This window comes from Littorina saxatilis, linkage group LG11 (genome assembly GCF_037325665.1).
Source record: "Littorina saxatilis isolate snail1 linkage group LG11, US_GU_Lsax_2.0, whole genome shotgun sequence".
Taxonomy (NCBI): domain Eukaryota; kingdom Metazoa; phylum Mollusca; class Gastropoda; order Littorinimorpha; family Littorinidae; genus Littorina; species Littorina saxatilis.
Window position 1 is genome coordinate 29902506 of NC_090255.1, and position 22866 is coordinate 29925371.

The 22866-nt window shown below is 40.4% G+C and overlaps 1 protein-coding gene across 2 annotated transcripts in view; it reads right to left on the reverse strand.

Annotated features, from left to right (window-relative positions):
- Positions 1–1235: 1235 nt before the first annotated feature.
- LOC138980227 (failed axon connections homolog) overlaps positions 1236–22866 on the reverse strand; it is a 29526-nt gene continuing 7895 nt past the window's right edge. The window contains exons 2-6 of one of the 2 annotated variants that reach the window (XM_070353067.1): positions 10065–10188; positions 9290–9486; positions 6106–6314; positions 3773–3886; positions 1236–3505 (exon numbers count right to left, since the gene is read on the reverse strand). In XM_070353067.1, coding sequence (XP_070209168.1) covers positions 3399–3505; positions 3773–3886; positions 6106–6314; positions 9290–9486; positions 10065–10188 — 751 coding nt within the window. In that variant the 3' untranslated portion in view covers positions 1236–3398. Of the gene's footprint in view, positions 3506–3772; positions 3887–6105; positions 6315–6386; positions 6599–9289; positions 9487–10064; positions 10189–22866 lie in introns of both variants that reach the window. The other variant, XM_070353066.1, reaches the window with a different exon arrangement.

A 22866-nucleotide genomic window follows, 5' to 3' on the forward strand; every position in this document is an offset into this window, starting at 1 on the left:
AGTGCCGCCTCAACGTTCACTACAAGACGGATATGACATCATAAAAAAATGAGGGGAACTCTGGGGATATCATACCCAGGAACTCCGGCATGTGAAGTTTCATGAAGATCGGTCCAGTAGTTTTCTCGGAATCGCTCTACACACACACACACAAACACGCACACACACACATTCACCACAACCTAGTCGATATTCCCAGTCTATGTTAAAACATTCAGTCCAAACTTGACTAAATGTAAAAAGCATTGAGATAGACAAGCGATAGTTTGGTGAGAGAAATAGAGGAGAGGTGTGTGTGCGTGTATACGTGTGTGTGTGTGTGGGCGTGTGTGCAAGCGTGCGTGAATGTGTGTGCGCACGAATGTGTGTGTGTGTGTGTCCACTCACGCGTGCGTGCGCGTGTGTATATCCGTCGGCGCCGTGCGCGCGTGACTGCGTACATGTATGCGTTTGAGTGCCATGCTTTGAACTTATTCCAATTCAGATTCTCCTACCGTGAATAAATTTTCTTTGGAAACAAAAAAACCGCACCAACTCTCTAAAAAATCGAAGTACACTTTTCATCATCAGTACCATATCACCCCATCGTGTGTCACCAATCGAAATTCGCATAATGGTCGTTACACAGGCAACCAGGGTGGCAGATCAGTGGGGTACAAATCCTTCAGTTTTGGCAATGGTCGTGGAATGTTTCAACTGCAAGTGTCATCTACCATTATTTTACGCGGTCCATCTATGCTAGTATTGTTGTACGATAGAAACCCCTTTTTAAGACCTTAGGAAAATTTAAGACTCCCCTCCCTTCCATTTTTTAAGACCTTGTTTTTTCAGATTTTCTGTTCATAACTTTTGTAAATTCACCATTCAGATTCTCTCCTTTTTAAAAAGCTGATTTTGTCATATGTTGGAGGTTTCACAGAGGGGTTCACCGCATTGTTAAGACATGTTAACTGCTCTGAAGTAGTAATTTGACTAGTTTAAACGTGAAACTGTTGTCTGTTTTAAGCAACTGGGTAACATACCAGTATCTTTTCCTTGGTGTGTCAGTCTACCAGTCATGATTCAGATTTTGGCTTTTTTTTCCCATTTCATTGTCTAGTACAATATTGCGTGTGTGTTAGTGTGTGTTTGTGTGTGCGTGTATGCTTTTGCCCAAGAATGATTCAGCCTTTTTCTTCAATTCTTGGATAGGGAGATAGATACAAAGAAGGATACATAGATAGAACAAGAACAAGAACAAGAACAAATCTTTAATTGTCTAAGGCCACAGCCCCTTACAATAATGGTTAAAATAACAGCAATAGTATCTGCACAGTTATAAATTATAGTCACGCATAAAATTCAACAAATACATTAAGACCCTAATGACATGTCACTGAACCTGATTTATAAGGGTTGTCTCTTCTGTAACATGAAGAACACAAATCTGCTGAAGCTGTTCATCACATTATCCTCATTACTGCCACAGAAATACATAGGATACATAGATAGATAGACGAAGACATAAAAACCATGAGAGATATAAACAATAACACATTGTGATTTACACACAATTTCACCGTATGTACATTCCATACACCCATTCATAATTCTTCAGGCATAGCAATAACAACAAAGAGCACAATTATTCATCACACTGAAACATAACCAGAAACCTTCAATTCTGTTCTTTTTATTTGGAAAAAAAGTAAATAATTTGGAATATCACAACCTGAAAGCTAAATCAATGGCACAGCTGATTCTTGTAAGTAAATAATCTGAAATATTGCAAACTTGAAATCTATGAAAAAGTTGCTTTGTTTCTATAGCACAGCTATATTCTTTTATACACAATAAAAAAATTAAAACATCTGATTAATATGATTGCAAAACGTTTCTATCACATACATCAAACTTGATTTTTCACTCCATTCTGCTCAGTGCAGTGGAACCCACTTTTAAGACCCCCCCCCCCCCCCCCCCCCCCCAATTTAAGAGTCCCTCCTTTTCAAGACCTTGTTTTCTCAGACTTTTTGTTCATAACCTCTGTCTTCTTCTTCTTCTTCTGCGTTCGTGGGCTGAAACTCCCACTCGTGTTTTTTGCACGAGTGGAATTTTACGTGTATGACCGTTTTTACCCCGCCATTTAGGCAGCCATACGCCGTTTTCGGAGGAAGCATGCTGGGTATTTTCGTGTTTCTATAACCCATCGTACTCTGACATGGATTACAGGATCTTTTTCGTTGCGCACTTGGTCTTGTGCTTGCGTGTACACACGGGGGTGTTCGGACGCCGAGGAGAGTCTGCACACAAAGTTGACTCTGAGAAATAAATCTCTCGCCGAACGTGGGGACGAACTCACGCTGACAGCGGCCAACTGGATACAAATCCAGCGCGCTACCGACTGAGCTACATCCCCGCCCCATAACCTCTGTCAAATGACCCCCATTTTAAGACTCCCTCCTTTTTACACCTCGGCATAATACGGGGCGTTTAGGTTTCACTCAGCCTGTCTCATGTCTGTTTATCTCTCCGTCTGTCCCTTTCTTTCGACTTGTACCTCTGGTACTTGAGTCGATTGAGCTGAAATTTGGTGTGTAGCTTGTTAAGACCCGATTTTATCACAATGTTTGAGATCTGTCTGTCTGTTTCTTTGGACTCATATCTCTGGTACTTATGGGCAGGGCCTAGCATTGGAAAAAGTGAGTTCAGCTTACAAAGGCGGGGGTCTGGGGACCGCAGGAGGCCCCCAGTGGGATCAAGGGCAAAGCCCCTGGTGGGGGTTATGCCATAGTCCATAGTCCGTATCGGCACATTACTTCTTCTGACTTGCCTTCGGAACGAAATCCAGCCATTCCCACTTCCAGGAATACCTGGATTCTTTGTCACTGAATGGCTGACCACGTTCAACAACGCTTCGAGACACTATTTCAAGTCTAGAGCCACAAAACACCGGCACAAAGCATGCTCGCGCAATGCCAGAGGAAGTGCGTGCTCAAGCAAACTGTCAAATCGATTGAGAATTGAATCGAACGGCGCACAATACGAAAGCTGGGACTGTTTGGGTTTACCGTTTGGGAATAACAGGTTTTTGCATTTCGGCGTACACCAAAACGAGTTCCGCGTACTGGAGATGTTATTTCGGCGTAAAGAAAGCCGAACGGCTTACAATGCTAGGCCCTGTACGGGTCGATTGAGCTGAAATTTGGTGTGTAGATTGTTAAGACCCGATTTTCTCAGAATGTTTGAGGTCTGTCTGTCCGTCTGTCTCTTTCTTTAGACTCGTATCTCTGGTACTTATGGGTCAACTGAGCTGAAATTTGGTGTGTAGCTTGTTAAGACCTGATTTTCTCACATTTGTGGAGGTCCTAAAAGGGGGGTTCCACTGTGGCTGTTTTGACTGCAAGACAAGGTGGGTTTTACTTGGTGGCCTTGCTCGTCCCACCCTGGGTAGTGCATTCCACCCAGTCTGGCCAGAACCTGTCCTTCATGCGCTCGCAGTACGACACCAGTCGAGGGAACTCTTCTGTTAACAAACACATGGAATAAACATTAAATTAAATAAACAAACTGAGAGAGAGAGAGAGAGAGAGAGAGAGAGAGAGAGAGAGAGAGAGAGAGAGAGAGAGAGAGAGAGAGAGAGAGAGAGAGAGAGAGAATCATGGAAACAAATTGAAACATTGAAATAGAATCCCCAATGCCAAAAATCTCTCTCTCTCTTCTCTCTCTCTAACACACACAAACACACATACACACACACTCCCTCCCCCTCCACTGTCACTGCTGAACACACCTTTAAACATGTTGCTTGTAGGACCAGTGAGTTGCCAGTACAGCTGAGAGAGCTGACCAAAGATGGCACAGTCTTCCTCGCACGGCTGGTCACCCATCAGAAACCTTTTGGTGCCTGAAACACAAATCCACTGTAACAATCTTTTCAGACACACAGCTAAGTTACACACATTACACACGGTTTCGTTCCTGAAACATAACCTCACTATACAAAAAAATCTGTTCAGACACACAGCTGGTTCAACATAAGACGATTATACATTGATAGGCTTCCATTTAAAAATTCTTTGTTGTTATCGTGGACTGACGCCCGATCAAAGCATCATTGACTCGTAACTTGGGTGCTCCGTAACTGACTCGTAACCTTGGTGCTCCGTGACTGACTCGTCACCTGGGTGCTCCATACCCGACTCGTAACCTGGGTGCCCTGTAACTGACTCATAACCTGGGTGCTCCATAACTGACTCGTAACTTGGGTGCTCCGTAACTAACTCGTAACCTGGGTGCTCTGCAACTGACTCGTAAAGTGGGTGCTCCGTAACACTCGTAACATGGGTGCTCTGTAACCGACTTGTAACCTTGGTGCTCCTAACTGACTTGTATGAGAGTTGTAACCTGGGTGCTCCGTAACTGACCCGTAACTTGGGTGCTCCGTAACTGACCCGTACCGTGGGTGCTCCGTAACTGACTTGTAACTTGGGTGCTGCGTAACTGACTCGTAACTTGGGTGCTCCGTAACCGACTCATAACTTGGGTGCTCCCTAACTGACTCGTAACCTGGGTGCTCCGTAACTGACTCGTAACCCGGGTGCCCTGTAACCGACTCGTAACCTGGGTGCTCCGTAATTGACTCATAACCTGGGTGCTTGGTTGGGTGCTTCGTTACCTACTCATTATCATAGGCAGCGGTCAGTTACCTAGCAACTGATGGCTGGAGAAACACTGTTGTTGTGAATTTGAAATCAAGGGGTTGTCGAGAGTAACAACCTCCAGCTCTGTTTCAGCAACTGTGTTTGAAACGAAATTTTCTGTAGACAGTCCTCGGTTAATACAGATAAAAATTAAATTGTTCAACCTTGTCATTTCTGTTTGGCATGCGTTTGAAAAAGTGGTCCTTACAACTTTTTTGGAAGAGTATAATGTACCTTTCCATAGCAACCACCTGTCTGTCTATAAGGACTGCTTTTATTTGGTCACTTCGGTGGTTGTTATTATAAAGGGAGGTTCGACTATATTTGAAATGAAACAGGACATTTTTGAGTCAAAAAGGTTGTTTTTGTTTGCCTTTCACGTTCCATGGACGAATTACTGCTTTAAGATTTTAATCACACACATGTAGTCTGCTGACGGCAACAGACACCAGACTTAATGTCACACACTGTCTGCACACGGAGTCATTCCTCCAGGAACCTTTGGAAACTCATGCTTGACCAATAACTCCACAGAAGTATTGCACAATCACAGTATCACACGGTAGCACAATCACATATCACACGGTAACATGATCACATGTAGAGTCGCTCCTTTGAGGATCTTTCAACAGTCATGCTAGACAAAGATTTCCACAAACGATGAGACAAAGAAGTTGACAAATATCTTTCAAAAGTCATGCTTAATCACCAATTCAACAAATGGTGAAACGAATAAGTTGACAAATATCTCCCAAAAGTCATGCTTAAAGGCACAGTGCAGCTCACAGCCTTCGTTTTGCGTTTTTGTTGCAGCTGAGTGCATTTACAGTTCAAAAATCCTCCTATGGTAGTAAAACAAACCCAAAACTACCCAACGACGACATCTGTGAAGCTCGACAGTTTCTTGTTCACGCGAGTGCATAAATTAACCTAGTTATTACGTGGTGTTTGGTCGGAGTTCGATTCAACTGAGTGATTCCGGCCTCCATTTTGTTTTACACAAACTCATGATGACGTCTGACATAGTTTGCTAGTGACGTGTCTTTTTGTGCATGATGTGGTGATCTACCTGATCTAAATTTAGATCCAAAAATAGGCCAAGACCAGCCGGGTCCGAGTACGAAATTAATTTGTAAAAAAATTGCAGTTCTTGACTCTTTGGGTGCAAGTCAATGAAACTTGGTAGTTCTTCTAACGGATAGCTGCCTGAGGTATGACTAAAAGCCCCAGGGGCTCTGTGCACCTGGATTTGACAAGTTCAGTACCTTTAATCACCAATTCAACAGATGGTGAAACGAATAAGTGGACAAATATCGTCCAAAAGTCATGCTTAACCACCACTTCAACACATGGTGAAACGAAGAAGTTGACAAAGGCAGCTCAGACGACACCACCAAACATTTTAACAGCCTGTTGCCCTCACCGATAAAGACACTTAAAGCGGTCAGATCTTTCCGAGCGATGTGCAACACTTCGTCTTTGCTGTGCCTGCCCATTCCTTGGTCGAAAGCCATCCTTCGAACAGAGGGGGTGACGTAGAATCGCAGGAAGAGCCAGGAGAGCGGAAACGAGTACGCCATGCGGAAAAATTCCACACTGACCTCCTGCACCCACCTCTGGACTACTAACACCCTGAAAATCAAGCGGGATGTCACGTTACAATGAAATTTTCCCTGAGAAAACAAAAAAGTCGCAGCGACTTACCGAGGTAGTCACTCAATGCGGTGAGATCCTTGCGTGCAATGTGGACAACTTCCTCCGAGCTGTGCCGTCCCATTCCCTGTTCCCACGCCTTTTTACGTATTGCAGGGGAGAGCATATACTTGACACCAAAGCTGGCGAACCGCCATTTGGGGAAGGCCTTGGCGACCAGATCCATGTCAAGATGCTGGACCCATCGCTGGCAGACCAACACCCTGCGCACATCAGCACTCATTGAACAATTTCTCTTGTATTGAATTGTATTACAGTGGAACCCCCCTTTTAAGACCTCCAAAAATCTGAGAAAATCAGGTCTTAAAATGGAGGGAGTCTTAAAATGGAGGGAGTCTTAAAATGGATGTAAATTTACAGAGGTTAAAACAAAAGTCAGAGAAAACAGGGTCTTATAAGGCCTGAAAAAGAAACAAGTCGCGTAAGGCGAAAATACAATATTTAGTCAAGTAGCTGTCGAACTCACAGAATGAAACTGAACGCAACGCAACGCAGCAAGACCGTATACTCGTAGCATCGTCACTCCACCGCCCGTGGCAAAGGCAGTGCCCGTGGAATTGACAAGAAGAGCGGGGTATTCGTTGCGCTGAGAAGGATAGCACGCTTTTCTGTACCTCTCTTCGTTTTAACTTTCTGAGCGTGTTTTTAATCCAAACATATCATATCTATATATTTTTGGAATCAGGAACCGACAAGGAATAAGATGAAAGTGTTTTTAAATTGATTTCGAAAAAAAAATTTTGATAATAATTTTTATATATTTAATTTTCAGAGCTTGTTTTTAATCCGAATATAACATATTAATATGTTTTTGGAATCAGCAAATGATGGAGAATAAGATGAACGTAAATTTGGATCGTTTTATAAATTTTTATTTTTTTTTACAATTTTCAGATTTTTAATGACCAAAGTCATTAATTAATTTTTAAGCCACCAAGCTGAAATGCAATACCGAAGTCCGGGCTTCGTCGAAGATTACTTGACCAAAATTTCAACCAATTTGGTTGAAAAATGAGGGCGTGACAGTGCCGCCTCAACTTTCACGAAAAGCCGGATATGACGTCATCAAAGACATTTATCAAAAAAATGAAAAAAACGTTCGGGGATTTCATACCCAGGAACTCTCATGTCAAATTTCATAAAGATCGGTCCAGTAGTTTAGTCTGAATCGCTCTACACACACACACACACACACACACACACACACGCACACACGCACATACACCACGACCCTCGTTTCGATTCCCCCTCGATGTTAAAATATTTAGTCAAAACTTGACTAAATATAAAAAGGTGTGGTTACGGTAACCCGACCTACCCTATTTTTAGGGGCCGACCCTATAACTTTTTATTACATTTGTCACCAAAAATAAAAATAAAAACAAGAAAACGAGTGTAGAAAACGCAATGAGAGCGAAAGCGCTCGAGTCGTCATGCAGTTCAAAATTGCTCAAAAGAATATCCATAGCTGCACACTTATTTCCCTGTCAGGTAGGTTTAATTTGTATACATTAGGAAAAAAAGTTTAAAAAAATATAAAACAAGAAGAGCAAACGCTCGATCGAGTCACTTTCGCAGTTCTGAATATTATATGAGGCATCAGATGGACAGGAAGAAATTGCTATTCACAACACAATGAGTCACGTTCACATAAAATTTGAGCCCGGTCACTTTTATAGTTTCCGAGAAAAGCCCAACGTTAAGTTGTGTGTTGCCGAACAGAAAAGGCTAGTTATCTCCCTTGTTTTTCTGATAACGTTCGTAAAAGGCTACAGATGTAAATACTTTGATGTAAAGAATAATCCTACAAAGTTTCAATCACATCCGATGAACTTTGTCAAAGATATAAAATGTCTAATTTTTCCTTTGACGCTGACCTGTGACCTTGAAAAAGGTCAAAGGTCAACGAAACCATCGTTAAAGTGTAGAGGTCATTGGAGGTCACGACTAAACAAAATATGAGCCCGATCGCTTTGATAGTTTCCGAGAAAAGATATAAAATGTCTAATTTTTCCTTTGACGCTGACCTGTGACCTTGAAAAAGGTCAAAGGTCAACGAAACCATCGTTAAAGTGTAGAGGTCATTGGAGGTCACGACTAAACAAAATATGAGCCCGATCGCTTTGATAGTTTCCGAGAAAAGTCCAACGTTAAGGTGGTGTCTACGGACGGCCGGACGGCCGGCCGGACAGACTAACACTGACCGATTACATAGAGTCACTTTTTCTCAAGTGACTCAAAAACTGATTGCCTACCTTCCTACTCTATTTTTTTGGGCTATGTTACCTTAACCACACCTTTTTTTTTTTTTGGGGGGGGGGGGGCCTAAGGGAGGAAGTCTTAAATTGGAGGGTCTTAAAAGGGGGGTTCCACTGTAATGCAGGGTTCAACCTGGGAGAAAAAGACTATTGGCCAATTGGCAGACCGACACCCTGCGCATATGAACACTCATTGAACAATTTCTGTTGTACTGAATTGAATTACTGCACCTGGAAGAAAAAGACTATGGGCCAATTGGTCCCCCTTTATTGCACAAGTCGATAGGTAATCTTGATGCTGGCATTGTCCTGCTCAAGGAAATTGGTGTGGGTCATTTTCAGATTGTATGCAAACCCGTAAAAAAGAACAAAATATGTGTGGTCAGGTTTTAGGCAAAGCAAGTACATGTATTGTGAGTTTAACATAGTCTGAAACACTACTGTATGTACGAAGGACCCCTGCATTTGCATATGATTGCTTTTGGGCCATTCTTTGTTGCAGCTATAAAGAAAATCTTGATGGTGGCATTGTTCCACTCTAGGAAATTGGTGTGATCTATCAACTGAGCTACCGGGCCCCAAATTGGCCCAAACGGTTTACATGGAAAGTATCATGCCTTCAAGCAATGAGCTCACCAGTATATGTCCTCCTCCGCCAATCGCTGGAAGGCCAAGGCCACTGCCCGTTGCTCGGGAGACAGCCAAGAGCTGAGGTCAACGTTGCGTTTCTTGTTGATGAACTCAATGCAAAAAGCAGAGTCGGCAACGCTATGTCCGTTGAACGAGATCCAGGGGTACTTGCCCTTGGAGGATTTCTTCATGTCATGTACGTTCTGCGTGAGAAAAAGTTCAGAAATTTAAAAAACCAAAGGACTTCTGTACTCACCAATAGAAGGACAGCATAATACAATACACATTTTTGCTTATGAAAGCTTCACCAGAAATGAGCTGTCTGGCACCAACAACAGGATTTTGAAAGAGAACAAAAAATAGCGTTCTGGCAAATTCATGGGACATTACTGCAGCAAATAATTAAGAGAGTGTTAGCAAGCAGTTACTTCCCTTCCAATGAAATTACCTGGACAATTCCCTGATATGAGGGTGGGGGCCCCTCTATTTTACAACCAATTTTTCTGGATGTTTTCAAAGTTGCAACCTAGAAGTTTCAATGTATTTAATTTGTTTAGGAACATATTCCAAAAATAACTCAAGGTCAAGGTCTTTATTCGCTGTAGAGGAGTTGCGCCAAGTAGTGAGGCAAACAGCAGCTGCTACGTGAACAAGCCAACATGTCACCACACAACGTATTGAGCAGTAGAAAAAATTAGAGAAAAAAAAAGAAAGAAAAAAAAGAGAAAAAGAATTTTTTTTATTTTTATTTCTGAACATCATCTATTTCCACAATACATACCTTGTAAGGTATCTTGGCGATTCGCAGGTATGTTTCCAACTTGATCGCAAAAGGTGTCATGCTTGGTGCAAAGGGACCGCGACCAATCTGATGCAATATCACCGTGTCTTTGGGGTAGTCTTCTCTGCAATCACAAGTAAACAACAGCCTTGATAGATTCTTTCTTTATTTGATGTTTAACGTTGTTTTCAACTGTTCAAGGTTATATCGCGACGGGGAAAGGGGGAGATCGGATAGAGCCACTTGTTCATTATTTCTTGTTCACAAAAGCACCAATCAAAAAATTGCTCCAGGGGCTTGCAACGTAGTACAATATATGACCTTACTGGGAGAATGCAAGTTTCCAGTACAAAGGACTTAACATTTCTTACATACTGCTTGACTAAAAACAAACATTGACTATATTCTATACAAGAAACACTTAACAAGGGTAAAAGGAGAAACAGAATCCGTTAGTCGCCTCTTACGACATGCTGGGGAGCATCGGGTAAATTCTTCCCCCTAACCCGCGGGGGGAACAGCCTTGATAGATCTAAATAACAATTTATATTGATGCTATTAATTTCATGGCTTGCACGGATGAAAGCAAAAATCACTGAAATTCTGAAAGCTTGGTCTGGAAACATGTTGAAGTTTACATTCAACATTGTTCAATTTGAAAATAGCTGATTGAGCACATCTATAAGGTTCTCATATTTACTCCCGGCGGAACTTCAAAAGTGTGATTCATGAAATGGTGCGCATTGTTCCAACAGTTTTATCAACGGTCACGTTTTCGTTACTGTTGTGCTTGTGAATGTAACGACTGTTCTCTCTTTTGAGCACTTGTGTGTACAAGATAAAATGTTGCACCTATTTCGATTGGCATGTACATTTCTATTAGAGTTCCTGGGCATGATGTCCCCAGACATTTTTTTCATTTTTTATATTTAGTCAAGTTTTGACTAAATATTTTAACATCGAGGGGGAATCGAAACGAGGGTCGTGGTGTATGTGCGTGTGTGCGTGCGTGTGTGCGTGCGTGTGTGTGTGTGTGTAGAGCGATTCAGACTAAACTACTGGACCGATCTTTATGAAATTTGACATGAGAGTTCCTGGGTATGAAATCCCCGAACGTTTTTTTCATTTTTTTGATAAATGTCTTTGATGACGTCATATCCGGCTTTTCGTGAAAGTTGAGGCGGCACTGTCACGCCCTCATTTTTCAACCAAATTGGTTGAAATTTTGGTCAAGTAATCTTCGACGAAGCCCGGACTTCGGTATTGCATTTCAGCTTGGTGGCTTAAAAATTAATTAATGACTTTGGTCATTAAAAATCTGAAAATCTGTAAAAAAAAAAAACAATTTATAAAACGATCCAAATTTACGTTTATCTTATTCTCCATCATTTGCTGATTCCAAAAACATATAAATATGTTATATTCGGATTAAAAACAAGCTCTGAAAATTAAATATATAAAAATTATTATCAAAATTTTTTTTCGAAATCAATTTAAAAACACTTTCATCTTATTCCTTGTCGGTTCCTGATTCCAAAAATATATAGATATGATATGTTTGGATTAAAAACACGCTCAGAAAGTTAAAACGAAGAGAGGTACAGAAAAGCGTGCTATCCTTCTCAGCGCAACGAATACCCCGCTCTTCTTGTCAATTCCACGGGCACTGCCTTTGCCACGGGCGGTGGAGTGACGATGCTACGAGTATACGGTCTTGCTGCGTTGCGTTGCGTTCAGTTTCATTCTGTGAGTTCGACAGCTACTTGACTAAATATTGTATTTTCGCCTTACGCGACTTGTTGAATAAATGTCTTTGACGACGTCATATCCGGCTTTTTGTAAAAGTTGAGGCGGCACTGTCACACCCAATTTTTCAATAAAATTGATTGAAATTTTGGCAAAGCAATCTTCGACGAAGGCCGGACTTTGGTATTGCATTTCAGCTTGGAGGCTTAAGACTTAATTAATGACTTTGGTCATTAAAAATCTGAAAATTGTAAATAAAATTATTATTTGGTAAAACGATCCAAAATTACTTTCATTTTATTTTTCATCATGTTTGGATTCCAAAAACATATAATTATGTTATATTCGGATTAACCCCTTCACTGCCACAGTATAACAGCATTTTGGTATTGCTGTGTGCCAGGGCAAAATTTCGCTTTCTTCGGTAGGTTCACTAATCTGTTCACTGCTCGATCATTTATTGAGATATTTCTTAGATCTTTGGCATGTGTTTTGCTTATACCCTTGGCTTGGCTATTATAGGATGACATGATCATTGGACTTTGTTTGTGAATATTATAGTAAAAATTTATATAATGACCATTTTTGTCAAAAATTACAGTTACCGGACTTACACACACACACATTGCAGCACGTAAAACCACACAAAACATAATCCATAACATAACATAACATAAATCACTGTATCGCTTGAAAACAGGTCTAAGAGTTGAGGTCCAACTTTTGGCCGCCATTGTGAATGCTATAGATCGGTTCTACATTTCTAACACAGTTTTCAACACGTGGTAGTAACTTATCCGAACGGTCTATGGGAAAGAACTGTGTTTAGAACCCCTACAAGTACTTGGACAGTGGTTACCTCCCATTTAGTTTTCAGAAATGTCCTGAAATGTTGTTGACACAAATCCCACGTACGAAATACGGTTATGGGGGTACGACAAACCGAAAATGACAACGTATTACATACGGGGTGGGCAGTGAAGGGGTTAAACACAAGCTCTGAAAATTAAAAATATAAAAATTATGATTAAAATTAAATTTTCAAAATCGATTTAAAAACAATTTCATCTTATTCCTTGTCGGTTCCTGATTCCAAAAGCATATAGATGTGATATGTTTGGATTAAAAACACGCTCAGAAAGTTAAAACGAAGAGCGGTACAGAAAAGCGTGCTATGCAGCACAGCGCAACCACTACCGCGCTAAACAGGCTCGTCAATTTCACTGCCTTTTGCAGGAGCAGCGGACTACGGTCATTGTGAAAAAATGCAGTGTGTTCAGTTTCATTCTGTGAGTTCCACAGCTTGACTAAATGTAGTAATTTTGCCTTACGCGACTTGTTAACTATTCTTGGGACCGGAGACACGAAACAGTTAAACCTAATTTAGTTAAAATATAGTAAACCAAACATTTTTTTTCTCTAAAACATCCATTTTGATTAATGTATTGACAGTCAAGGCCTACCGTCGCGATATAACCTTGAATGGTTGAAAACGACGTTAAACACCAAATAAATAAAGAAAAGAAAGTCAAGGCCTAAGTCATAGTGAACAGACTCAGTTTTTGCAGATAAACGAAAAACGACAGTTAGGGTAGGTGTATTTAATTCCGACCGATTGAGATTATTGTTTCATTCTAAGGGCTCTGAATCGTAAAGATTGGCATAAGCCTATATGTCTTGTTTGGCTTGATCAGCGAATTCCGTATGTTGTATAAGACATAAGATAAGACATTAGACATAAGATCATATAATATTGTCAAAACAATTAAACAATGGATAGAAAAGTGTGGTTCATCTGCACTTAAAATAACCAAACAACATATGACAACAACCCTGCCTCGCCTAGCTGTTGGTCATGTTGACCCCCTTGCCTTGCCTGTTGGCCATGTTGACCCCCCTGCCTCGCCTATTGGTCATGTTGACCCCCTTGCCTCGCCTGTTGGCCATGTTGACCCCACTGCCTCGCCTGTTGGTCATGTTGACTCCCCGGCTTCGCCTGTTGGTCATGTTGACCCCCCTGCCTTGCCTGTTGGTCATGTTGACCCCCCTGCCTCGCCTGTTGGTCATGTTGACCCCCCTGCCTCACCTGTTGGTCATGTTGACCCCCTTGCCTCGCCCGTTGGTCATGTTGACCCCCTTGCCTCACCTGTTGGTCATGTGGACCACCCTGCCTCACCTGTTGGTCATGTGAACTCCGCTGCCTCACCTGTTGGTCATGTGAACTCCGCTGCCTCACCTGTTGGTCATGTGAACTCCGCTGCCTCACCTGTTGGTCATGTTGACCACCCTGCCTCACCTGTTGGTCATGTGAACTCCGCTGCCTCACCTGTTGGTCATGTGAACTCCGCTGCCTCACCTGTTGGTCATGTGAACTCCCCTGCCTCACCTGTTGGTCATGTGAACTCCGCTGCCTCACCTGTTGGTCATGTGAACTCCGCTGCCTCACCTGTTGGTCATGTGAACTCCGCTGCCTCACCTGTTGGTCATGTGAACTCCGCTGCCTCACCTGTTGGTCATGTTGACCACCCTGCCTCACCTGTTGGTCATGTGAACTCCGCTGCCTCACCTGTTGGTCATGTGAACTCCGCTGCCTCACCTGTTGGTCATGTTGACCACCCTGCCTCACCTGTTGGTCATGTGAACTCCGCTGCCTCACCTGTTGGTCATGTGAACTCCGCTGCCTCACCTGTTGGTCATGTTGACCACCCTGCCTCACCTGTTGGTCATGTTGACCCCCTTGCCTCGCCCGTTGGTCATGTTGACCCCCCTGCCTCACCTGTTGGTCATGTTGACCCCCTTGCCTCGCCCGTTGGTCATGTTGACCCCCCTGCCTCACCTGTTGGTCATGTTGACCCCCCTGCCTCACCTGTTGGTCATGTGGACCCCCTTGCCTCGCCCGTTGGTCATGTTGACCCCCCTGCCTCACCTGTTGGTCATGTTGACCCCCCTGCCTCACCTGTTGGTCATGTGGACCACCCTGAGAGAAAGGGAGAATGTACGTTCTGGCTCACCGATTCCGACAGACCCTAAATATTAACGCAAAATAGGCTTCTGGACTAAACTTTTACTAAAATGAAACATGCGACAAAATCAGAAAAATACTGCATAAATCCATACAAAAAAAATACAGTAAAGTAAGGTTGTTTTGAACCAATGCCGGGTCTGTCGGAATCAGTAACCCAGAACGTACATTCTCCCTTTCTCTTATACAACATTCTTAAGCTCAATACGCTCTCTCATTTACAAACTTTACTTCATATGTTCTTTCACTGTTAGAATTATATCTGATACATGCAATGTGACTGTCTAAACGAATAGTTAACTCTTTACAAGTGATTCTATTTTTACTTTTTCTTCCCGTCCTATTTGAATCCCCTTTTTTAAAAACTGCTTTTTCAGATCTTCTATATCGATTGGCTTGTTATATTCAGCTCGTGTTTTTGTTTGAATACTTGCTTTCTTACTTTTGTAGTCATCAAAGTCTGTTTGTATCTGTTTGAATTCTTCGTCAGAAACTTTTGAATCTTCAAGTGCTTTACTGATAGACAGTTTTAGGCTAGACAATTTTGATGATGCAAGAGTGGAAATGGATTCGTGTTTTTCAAGCTTTTTCACAATTTTTTTCATTATAGCTGATGCTATAAATGATAAACCACCAACTGCTGCTGCGACACCGCCTAGGATTAGAGAAACTGGAGTCCCTACTCCGGTAGCTAACAGAATTGTTCCCGTTACACCTGCAGCTGATGCAAGGATAGTAGAACCAGTGCTGGCATTAGAAAGGCTGTTGTAAGTTGTTGAGTACTTACGTCTAGCGCGAGAATATTTTTCTAATTCATCTTCTAGTTGTTTTTGTATATTACTAATGTGTGCCAGTCTGAATTGTTGACTTTCTGCTGCACTTTCATCAATATTAGGATAAAGCTTCACACTGCTAGTCATCTTTTTAATGCAAAATATAAAATATTTATCTTAATTCTCACTGGCCAGTGTTTCTGCTAAGCTTTGAAGCTGTTCATTGCTTAACACCTTATCTGTATAGTAGAAAGCAATCAAATCAAGATAAGTAAGATTAATACTTCTTATTTCTGTTAAATTATTTATATCTGCGTTAACAACAACATTTTGGTTTGACGTCTGTTTTTTTATTGTGTTAGAATCCTTTTGAACAGCAATAAATACTCTGACTTCTTCAACATTTAATGGTCTCCAGTTGAGATTTATTCCTCTCATTAGAACAGTGTTTGTGGTTTCTTCCCTTTTCCTGACAACTATATCAAATATCATAGTTGCATTCTGCCCTATTGGAAGCTTGGGTATAAAATCGACAATGGTGTCAGCGTCCTTTTCAACACTTTGTTTTCTGTGAATGAGATAGTTGTTCTTATGGAAAGGTTTAACTGCAACTTCTCCCCTGCTGTTAAACGCAGGAACAAGGCTAACAATTAGTGGTTTAGCATTGATTGACTTACGGAATGTGTCGTCTTTTCCAACAAGAGTGTATGGACTCACAAATTCAAACTTCATTTCCCAGTCAATCTTTTTCATAACAGGACTAAGCACCCATTTTTTATTCTGATGTTTCCACATGTAGTATATGTCATCGACAATTGGATCAGGTACATTAACATCACGGATTTGACCTAGTTTGAGAAATCTTGGTTTCTTTTCATCGTCGATTTCCTTTCTCTTGTAATGACCAGTGTCTGTAAACTCGAATGCATACACTGCACCAACTTCAGCATTGCTCTCAAAGTCGATAGCGTCTGCTAAATCTTTCAACTCTATAGTTGAACATGCAACAGGATAAGCTATTGTAGGTCCACTCGACATTTTAATACTCAATATTTTATGGAACTATTTCCAATGTAATGTTAAACAAACAATCAACTGGTTGTCCACTTTGATTTTTCAGATCAATGTGTAGGAATTCATGACACCCTTCCTCCAAGTCCTTGAACTGAAGTGTCTTAAATGTTGGCACGTGCATTTTACAAAAAGAGGCATCACTCGGTGGAAGAATCCTAAGCAGATCAGAACGCTGATCATTAAACAGATTATAGGATGTGTTAAGCTCTCTCATGTGAACAAACAGTACACTGTTAACATCCATGTCAATGGGACGTGTTCCCTTGTATATTTTTGTAATTCCAAGCATATCAAGGAGTTTGGTTGGAAACTCAACGTTTACTTCTCTAGTTTTGGGCATAGTAAGAGTAGCAATGAGACTTGCATGATTTAAACTCGCTGTAATACCTACTGGAGCAAACAATTCTTTCTCTAAAGTGCAGAAGTCATAGTAACCATCTTCTACAGAATGTGTTTTACCATTAATTCTAACCCAGTTGTTAGCCTTTTTTTTTACTGATATTATACCAAGTAACCTTGTACATAATTTCATGCAGTGCAACTTTCATTCCTCCATTTTGATTGTTGATAGGGTTTGCAAGTTTAACTGGCACACTAGTCTTCACATTTGTTAGTGTGATAAACATTTTTTATTCAACAACAAAAATGATTCAGTATAAATTCAACAAAGACGTTAAATACAAAACTGGACCATATTACAATCCAAAGACTATTTCTTTCCATGAGTTGGACTTTGCTGTAACAGAAACAGAATCCATTCGCGTTAAAGTGCCTGACCCATTCCATTCTTACCTAAATCCCCCAATCAAAAATGATAGTGTTCCAAAGATGTGGAACTCTCACCCAATTCAGTTCTATCAGAATCAGTTAAACTTTGCAATATTCTGTGCAACCACAGGATGTGGAGTGTCCTATGCAGACCACATGAATAATTCAAACTTACTGACAAAGTGTGTGTACACATTTCACGTTTACTATCAGTGCAGGAGAATCTTGTCTGAACTTCAGGCACCAATGCCGCATGAAAAGAGCTGGAACCCATTCAACAATAGGATAAACATGAAAGTGTATGAGCGTCTCTGCAATGAATTTAATATAGATTTTAAGACCGACTTTAGGCAAAAGCAAGACAAAAACCATGGCATGGGAACACTATATTTATGGGGTGTCCACAGGAGGTATAATTTTGATTACTGGCCAGGTCATACATCTTTTTCTTCAAATGTGCAGGTACAGTTAGGATCAATAGAACAACAGCACCACAATGCATGGACTACTTTTATATTAGACACCGGCAAAGGTTTCACTGGATCAGGTGTTGAAAGGATCAATGAATCTATCCGAACATATACGTGGTGCTTGCTAGGCTCGCAGGCACAGACACGATCAAACATAATGAGAACAAGCACAGGGTTTGGTGCACAGAAACAGTTGTTATCAAATTTAGAAGATGTCATAAACTCTGCAGTTGATCTGCCTTCCAGCATCAAAAGGTATCAAGACTCTCTCCGTTATGCAAGATCAAAAGTTGACTTTGCTGTTGGTAACGGCCTTTACATGTTACCTTCTGATCTCCAGCTGCAGATTGGAACAATAACAAATTATAACAATGAAATCATTATTGCTAGTGACACCCAGCCGCTTGGAAAGGGTGAAGAACTGAATTCAGAAATCAGAACGATGTTACAGCCATATCACAATGAACAGAAACAAAGCGTGACAAGTGAAGATCACGCTGCAGGTGAAGATCATTCTGTCACTAGTGATGATCAAGCTGTTAGTATTAGTGATGATCATGAATCGCAGAAAACTGCTCTAGTAATTGGTGGAGTGGGTGTAGGCTTACTTTTGCTTTATTCTCGTTAGCAGAACACCTGCAATTAAAACTATTAGAGTCCAGAGATGTTCAGCCATGAAACCAACAACTTTACCTGCAAAAGATAACAGCCAGCTAACAATTGAACCAATGATTCCTGGAAGTGCATCCAAAGCTTTTGCTGCTAGTTTCTTTAATAGTTCTGCAATGTGTTTGAGTTGTTTCTTTACCCATCCCGGATCAGATGGAGGTGAAGGTGAAGGTGGAGGTGGAGGTGTGACAGTGCCACCTGTGAATGTTAACACTAATGTGCTTATTGCAAATCCTAACGCAGTTAGTATACTAGCTATTGTGATTCCCTGCTCTCTGAAAAGCGTTCTAATTCTTTCAGCAAGAGTTGTGTCTTCGTAAAGGATTCTTTGAATTGTATTTTTTATTCTGCTGACCTGTGTTCTCAGTTGTTCTCTATTGTTACTTAGAACTTCTAACCTTATGGCTTTCTCCTCCTGCAAATCTTTTAAACGCTTAGAAATTCTGTTTTTTACTTCTTGTTCTAGGTTCAAATCATCAGCATCAGCAAGTTTTTGTTTCTCTTTGTTTATATCTTCATCCAGCTGACCTAGTTTTGACAGATTATTTGCTATTTCACCTCTGATGGTTTGTAGTGATTGATTAAGGGCTTCTATTTCTCTCATAGGTAATAGTTCATGTGGAGTCTTCAGTGAAGTTTCCTCAGAAAAAGAAGTCTCTATCTCTTGTATAAGTTGATCAGCCTCATCTGCAAGTTTATTAAGATCTTGCAATGGAACAGATTCTATTTGAGTAGCAGTTGGTAGTCCTAGTTCTGCTTGTTGAAGTAAGGAAACAACATGGGAAGGTGATGACCGTGTGCTAGGCACAATATCTAATTGCCTAAGTCGATTAGCAGTAAGTTTTTGTTTTAGTGAAACTTTTGATAGAAACTTAGCAGGATTAGATTTATATGTAAGTTGGACTTTTTCTCCTTTATCGCTAGTTGTATATAAATGATTTGCTTCCATTTTGAACTGGTTTGGATCTAAAACATCAGGTTCTTCTCCTAAACTTTTGTAGAAATCTCTAACTTTACCTTCCAGAAGTTCATGTCGTGCCACCTCATAATGCAGTGAATGATGGTAGGGAACCAAAGGGATTGCTTCGCTCATGTCGTCCGCTGGCTCAAATAAATCTTCAAATCCACCTTCTGCCATTTGTAACTTATTTTTTATTTTGAAAATAAAAAAAGATGGCACAATCGTTCGGTTCTGTTCTTGATCCTTACAGAAGGCTGAAAGAACCTCTCGGGGTAAAAGGAATAAGGCAAACAGTTATAGTTACAAATAATCCTTCTACTATTGATCAGAATGAAATACTTACTGTTAGGTTTCCTAATCTAGGTAAGAACGATGTTATTGTACCAGGCACTGTAAGACTATCATTCAAATTAGAATTAGAATCTGGCTCAGATGCAAATAGGACTTTGGCTTATAATGTAGGAAGAGCAATTGTGAGGAAGATTACTGTCAAACTGGAAGGGCGGGAAGTGATGTCATTGAATAATGCAGATGTATTTTTAGTTTATGCAGATAATTGGTTGACTGACAATGAAAAGAAAAACAGAGTGTTTCAAGGGATTCAGTCAGACAATGGGATAAAAGTTAGAATAGGAGCCGGAGATAAAGCTGACAACAAAAAAGATAACGCTGTCAATGTTGCTTTTGGAAACAAATTTTGTATTCCACTTGACTTTGAACTCATAAATTCACATCCTCCCTTCTATCAAGGAGCATTGCGTGACAGGCTGTCATACGACCTGACTTTCAATAGTTATGATCGTGTTATGCTTTCACAAGACCCGGAAGCAAAGTATAAGGTGTCTGGAATTTCTTTAGAGTTTGATGTTGTAAACCATCCTGAACTGGCTAGACTTATAGAAAATCAGTACAGTTCTAAGCTGCCTATCTATTATGAAAGAGTGTTGAATCACAGTACACTTTCAAAAAGCCAGGCCGATCCAATCTGGAACATTAACTTGAATACACCAGCTAGGTCAATGAAGGGAATACTTATGTTGTTTGAGGAACCAAAAGATTCATATGAAAGGCAAATAGAAAAGTTTTACAATCCACTAATCAATAGAGTATATTGCACAATTGAAGGGCAGCCAAACCAAATATTTGCATCTGGCATGCTGCCATACCAACACTATGATGAAGCAAGAAAGTACTTTACTGGAGGAAGATTGAAAGACCCAACATCTGATCTTGTGGCTAAAGATCTACATTTACACGGTGTTGGCGTAGAAGATTTCTTGACAAATAAATATGCGTTATGGCTGGATCTCAGAACAACTGACGACAACAAACTGCATGGAAGTGGAAGGCGAATTGAAAACGGATCAGAAGGAATCACAATACAAATTGAAAAGGAAGTAGGGAGTAGTAGTAAATCAGTTAAGATCTACGTGTTTGTTGTGTCAGATGCGCAGTTAAACATCTCTGAAAGCAGATTACAGGATATTGTTTATTGAACGTGTTAAAATGAAGTATCTAGATTTTCTTCCAAAAGATCCACACTGTTCTTTGATTTGTGGGGCAACAGGTTGCGGCAAAACAAGATATGTTTTGGATTTATTACAGACTGTTTACATAAATCACTTTGAACACATAGTCATATTCTGTCCAACCATAAAGCATAACAGAACATACAAGGAGAGAAAATTCATATGGTCTGATCAAAATATATTTATTGTAAATCCTTCTGATCGTCTAAATGTTTGCTTGGAGCATTATTTCGATCTTTTTCAGAACACGCCAACACTGTTTATTATTGATGACTGTGCAGCAGAACGTGACATTGTTAGAAAGAAAAGTGCACTAGCAAAGCTTGCATTCAGTGGACGACATGCATTAATATCAGTTTGGATATTAACACAAAAATACAATGCAGTTCTGAAAGACTTTAGAGAGCAACTCAAAACAATAACATTGTTCTATTCAAAGGACCGTGACAGTTTTGAAGAGTGTCTTCGAGAAAATGATGTCATTGAAAACAAACAGGAGAGAGAAAGAATAAAGAATAATCTGAAATCTTCTAAGCACTCGAAACTGGTTTTAAAAACTGATCAACCAGTTCAGTATGTATGTTTGTAGAAATCCTTGCTAAGTTCTTGTCAAGTTCTTACTCAAGTTCTTGTCAAGTTCTTACTCAAGTTCTTGTCAAGTTCTTGTCAAGTTCTTACTAAGTTCTTGTCAAGTTCTTACTCAAGTTCTTGTCAAGTTCTTGTCAAGTTCTTACTAAGTTCTTGTCAAGTTCTTACACAAGTTCTTGTCAAGTTCTTACTCAAGTTCTTGTTAAGTTCCTACCTAAGTTCTTACTCAAGTTCCTACCTAAGTTCTTGTTAAGTTCCTACCTAAGTTCTTACTCAAGTTTAATTACTAGATTTTAATTTTATTCTGCATCAAAATAAAATGAACTGTGATGAATTGCTGATGCAGACTGCTACAGATATTGAAATCTGTGACAGTAGGACTATACCTGATAAAAAAGAAAGATTGTATTCACTTGCTGTTTGTGGAAAAACAAAACACTACCTTGGGCAGCAGTTAACTGTGGAAGAAGTACAACATCTTTCCTCAGAAGATATAGAAAAGTATCATGGACGGTATGAATCAGTGCTTGGTTCTAAGATGGTTAGAAGTATTGGACAGACTGTTATAGGTTTGTACACAAAGATTTTTGGACATTTTACACCTCTCGACTCGGAGGAAGACTTAACACATGATCTAACTCATGACCCTGTTGTTTCCAAGTCCCTCGAATCTCTTGCCTGTGGCCTGTATTATCGATTTGGTGCTTTATTAGTACCATTTGTTGCTGGATTAATTACTTTCAAACACATTAATTTTCAGAATAAAAAAGATGACAGATCAGTTGAAGCAGACAGTGGAGCAGACGAAAATACCAGAAGTGAACACAGTGACAAAGAAACCTGGTAGAGTAGAAGCAGGAAAAAAACTAGCCGAATGGAACAGACAAAAAAAGTTAAATCAAAAGGCAAAGCAGAACATTATGTCTGAAGTTGAGCAGACACCAAACATTCCTGAAGTGACTAAGGTCACACAAACTGATCAAGAATTAAAATCTTCATTTCTATCATACAGAAAAGTAGCTGTAGCAGCTGTTGTTGGAGGAGGTGGATACTTGCTTTACAAACTTTGGCAAGGCAAATATAAAGTGTCAGAAAAACCAAAATCAGAAACACCAAAATCAGAAACACCAAAACCAACAAACAAAGCAGTACAAACAATAAAAAAGCCCACAGTAGTACCTGCAGTGGATTCATTTCATATG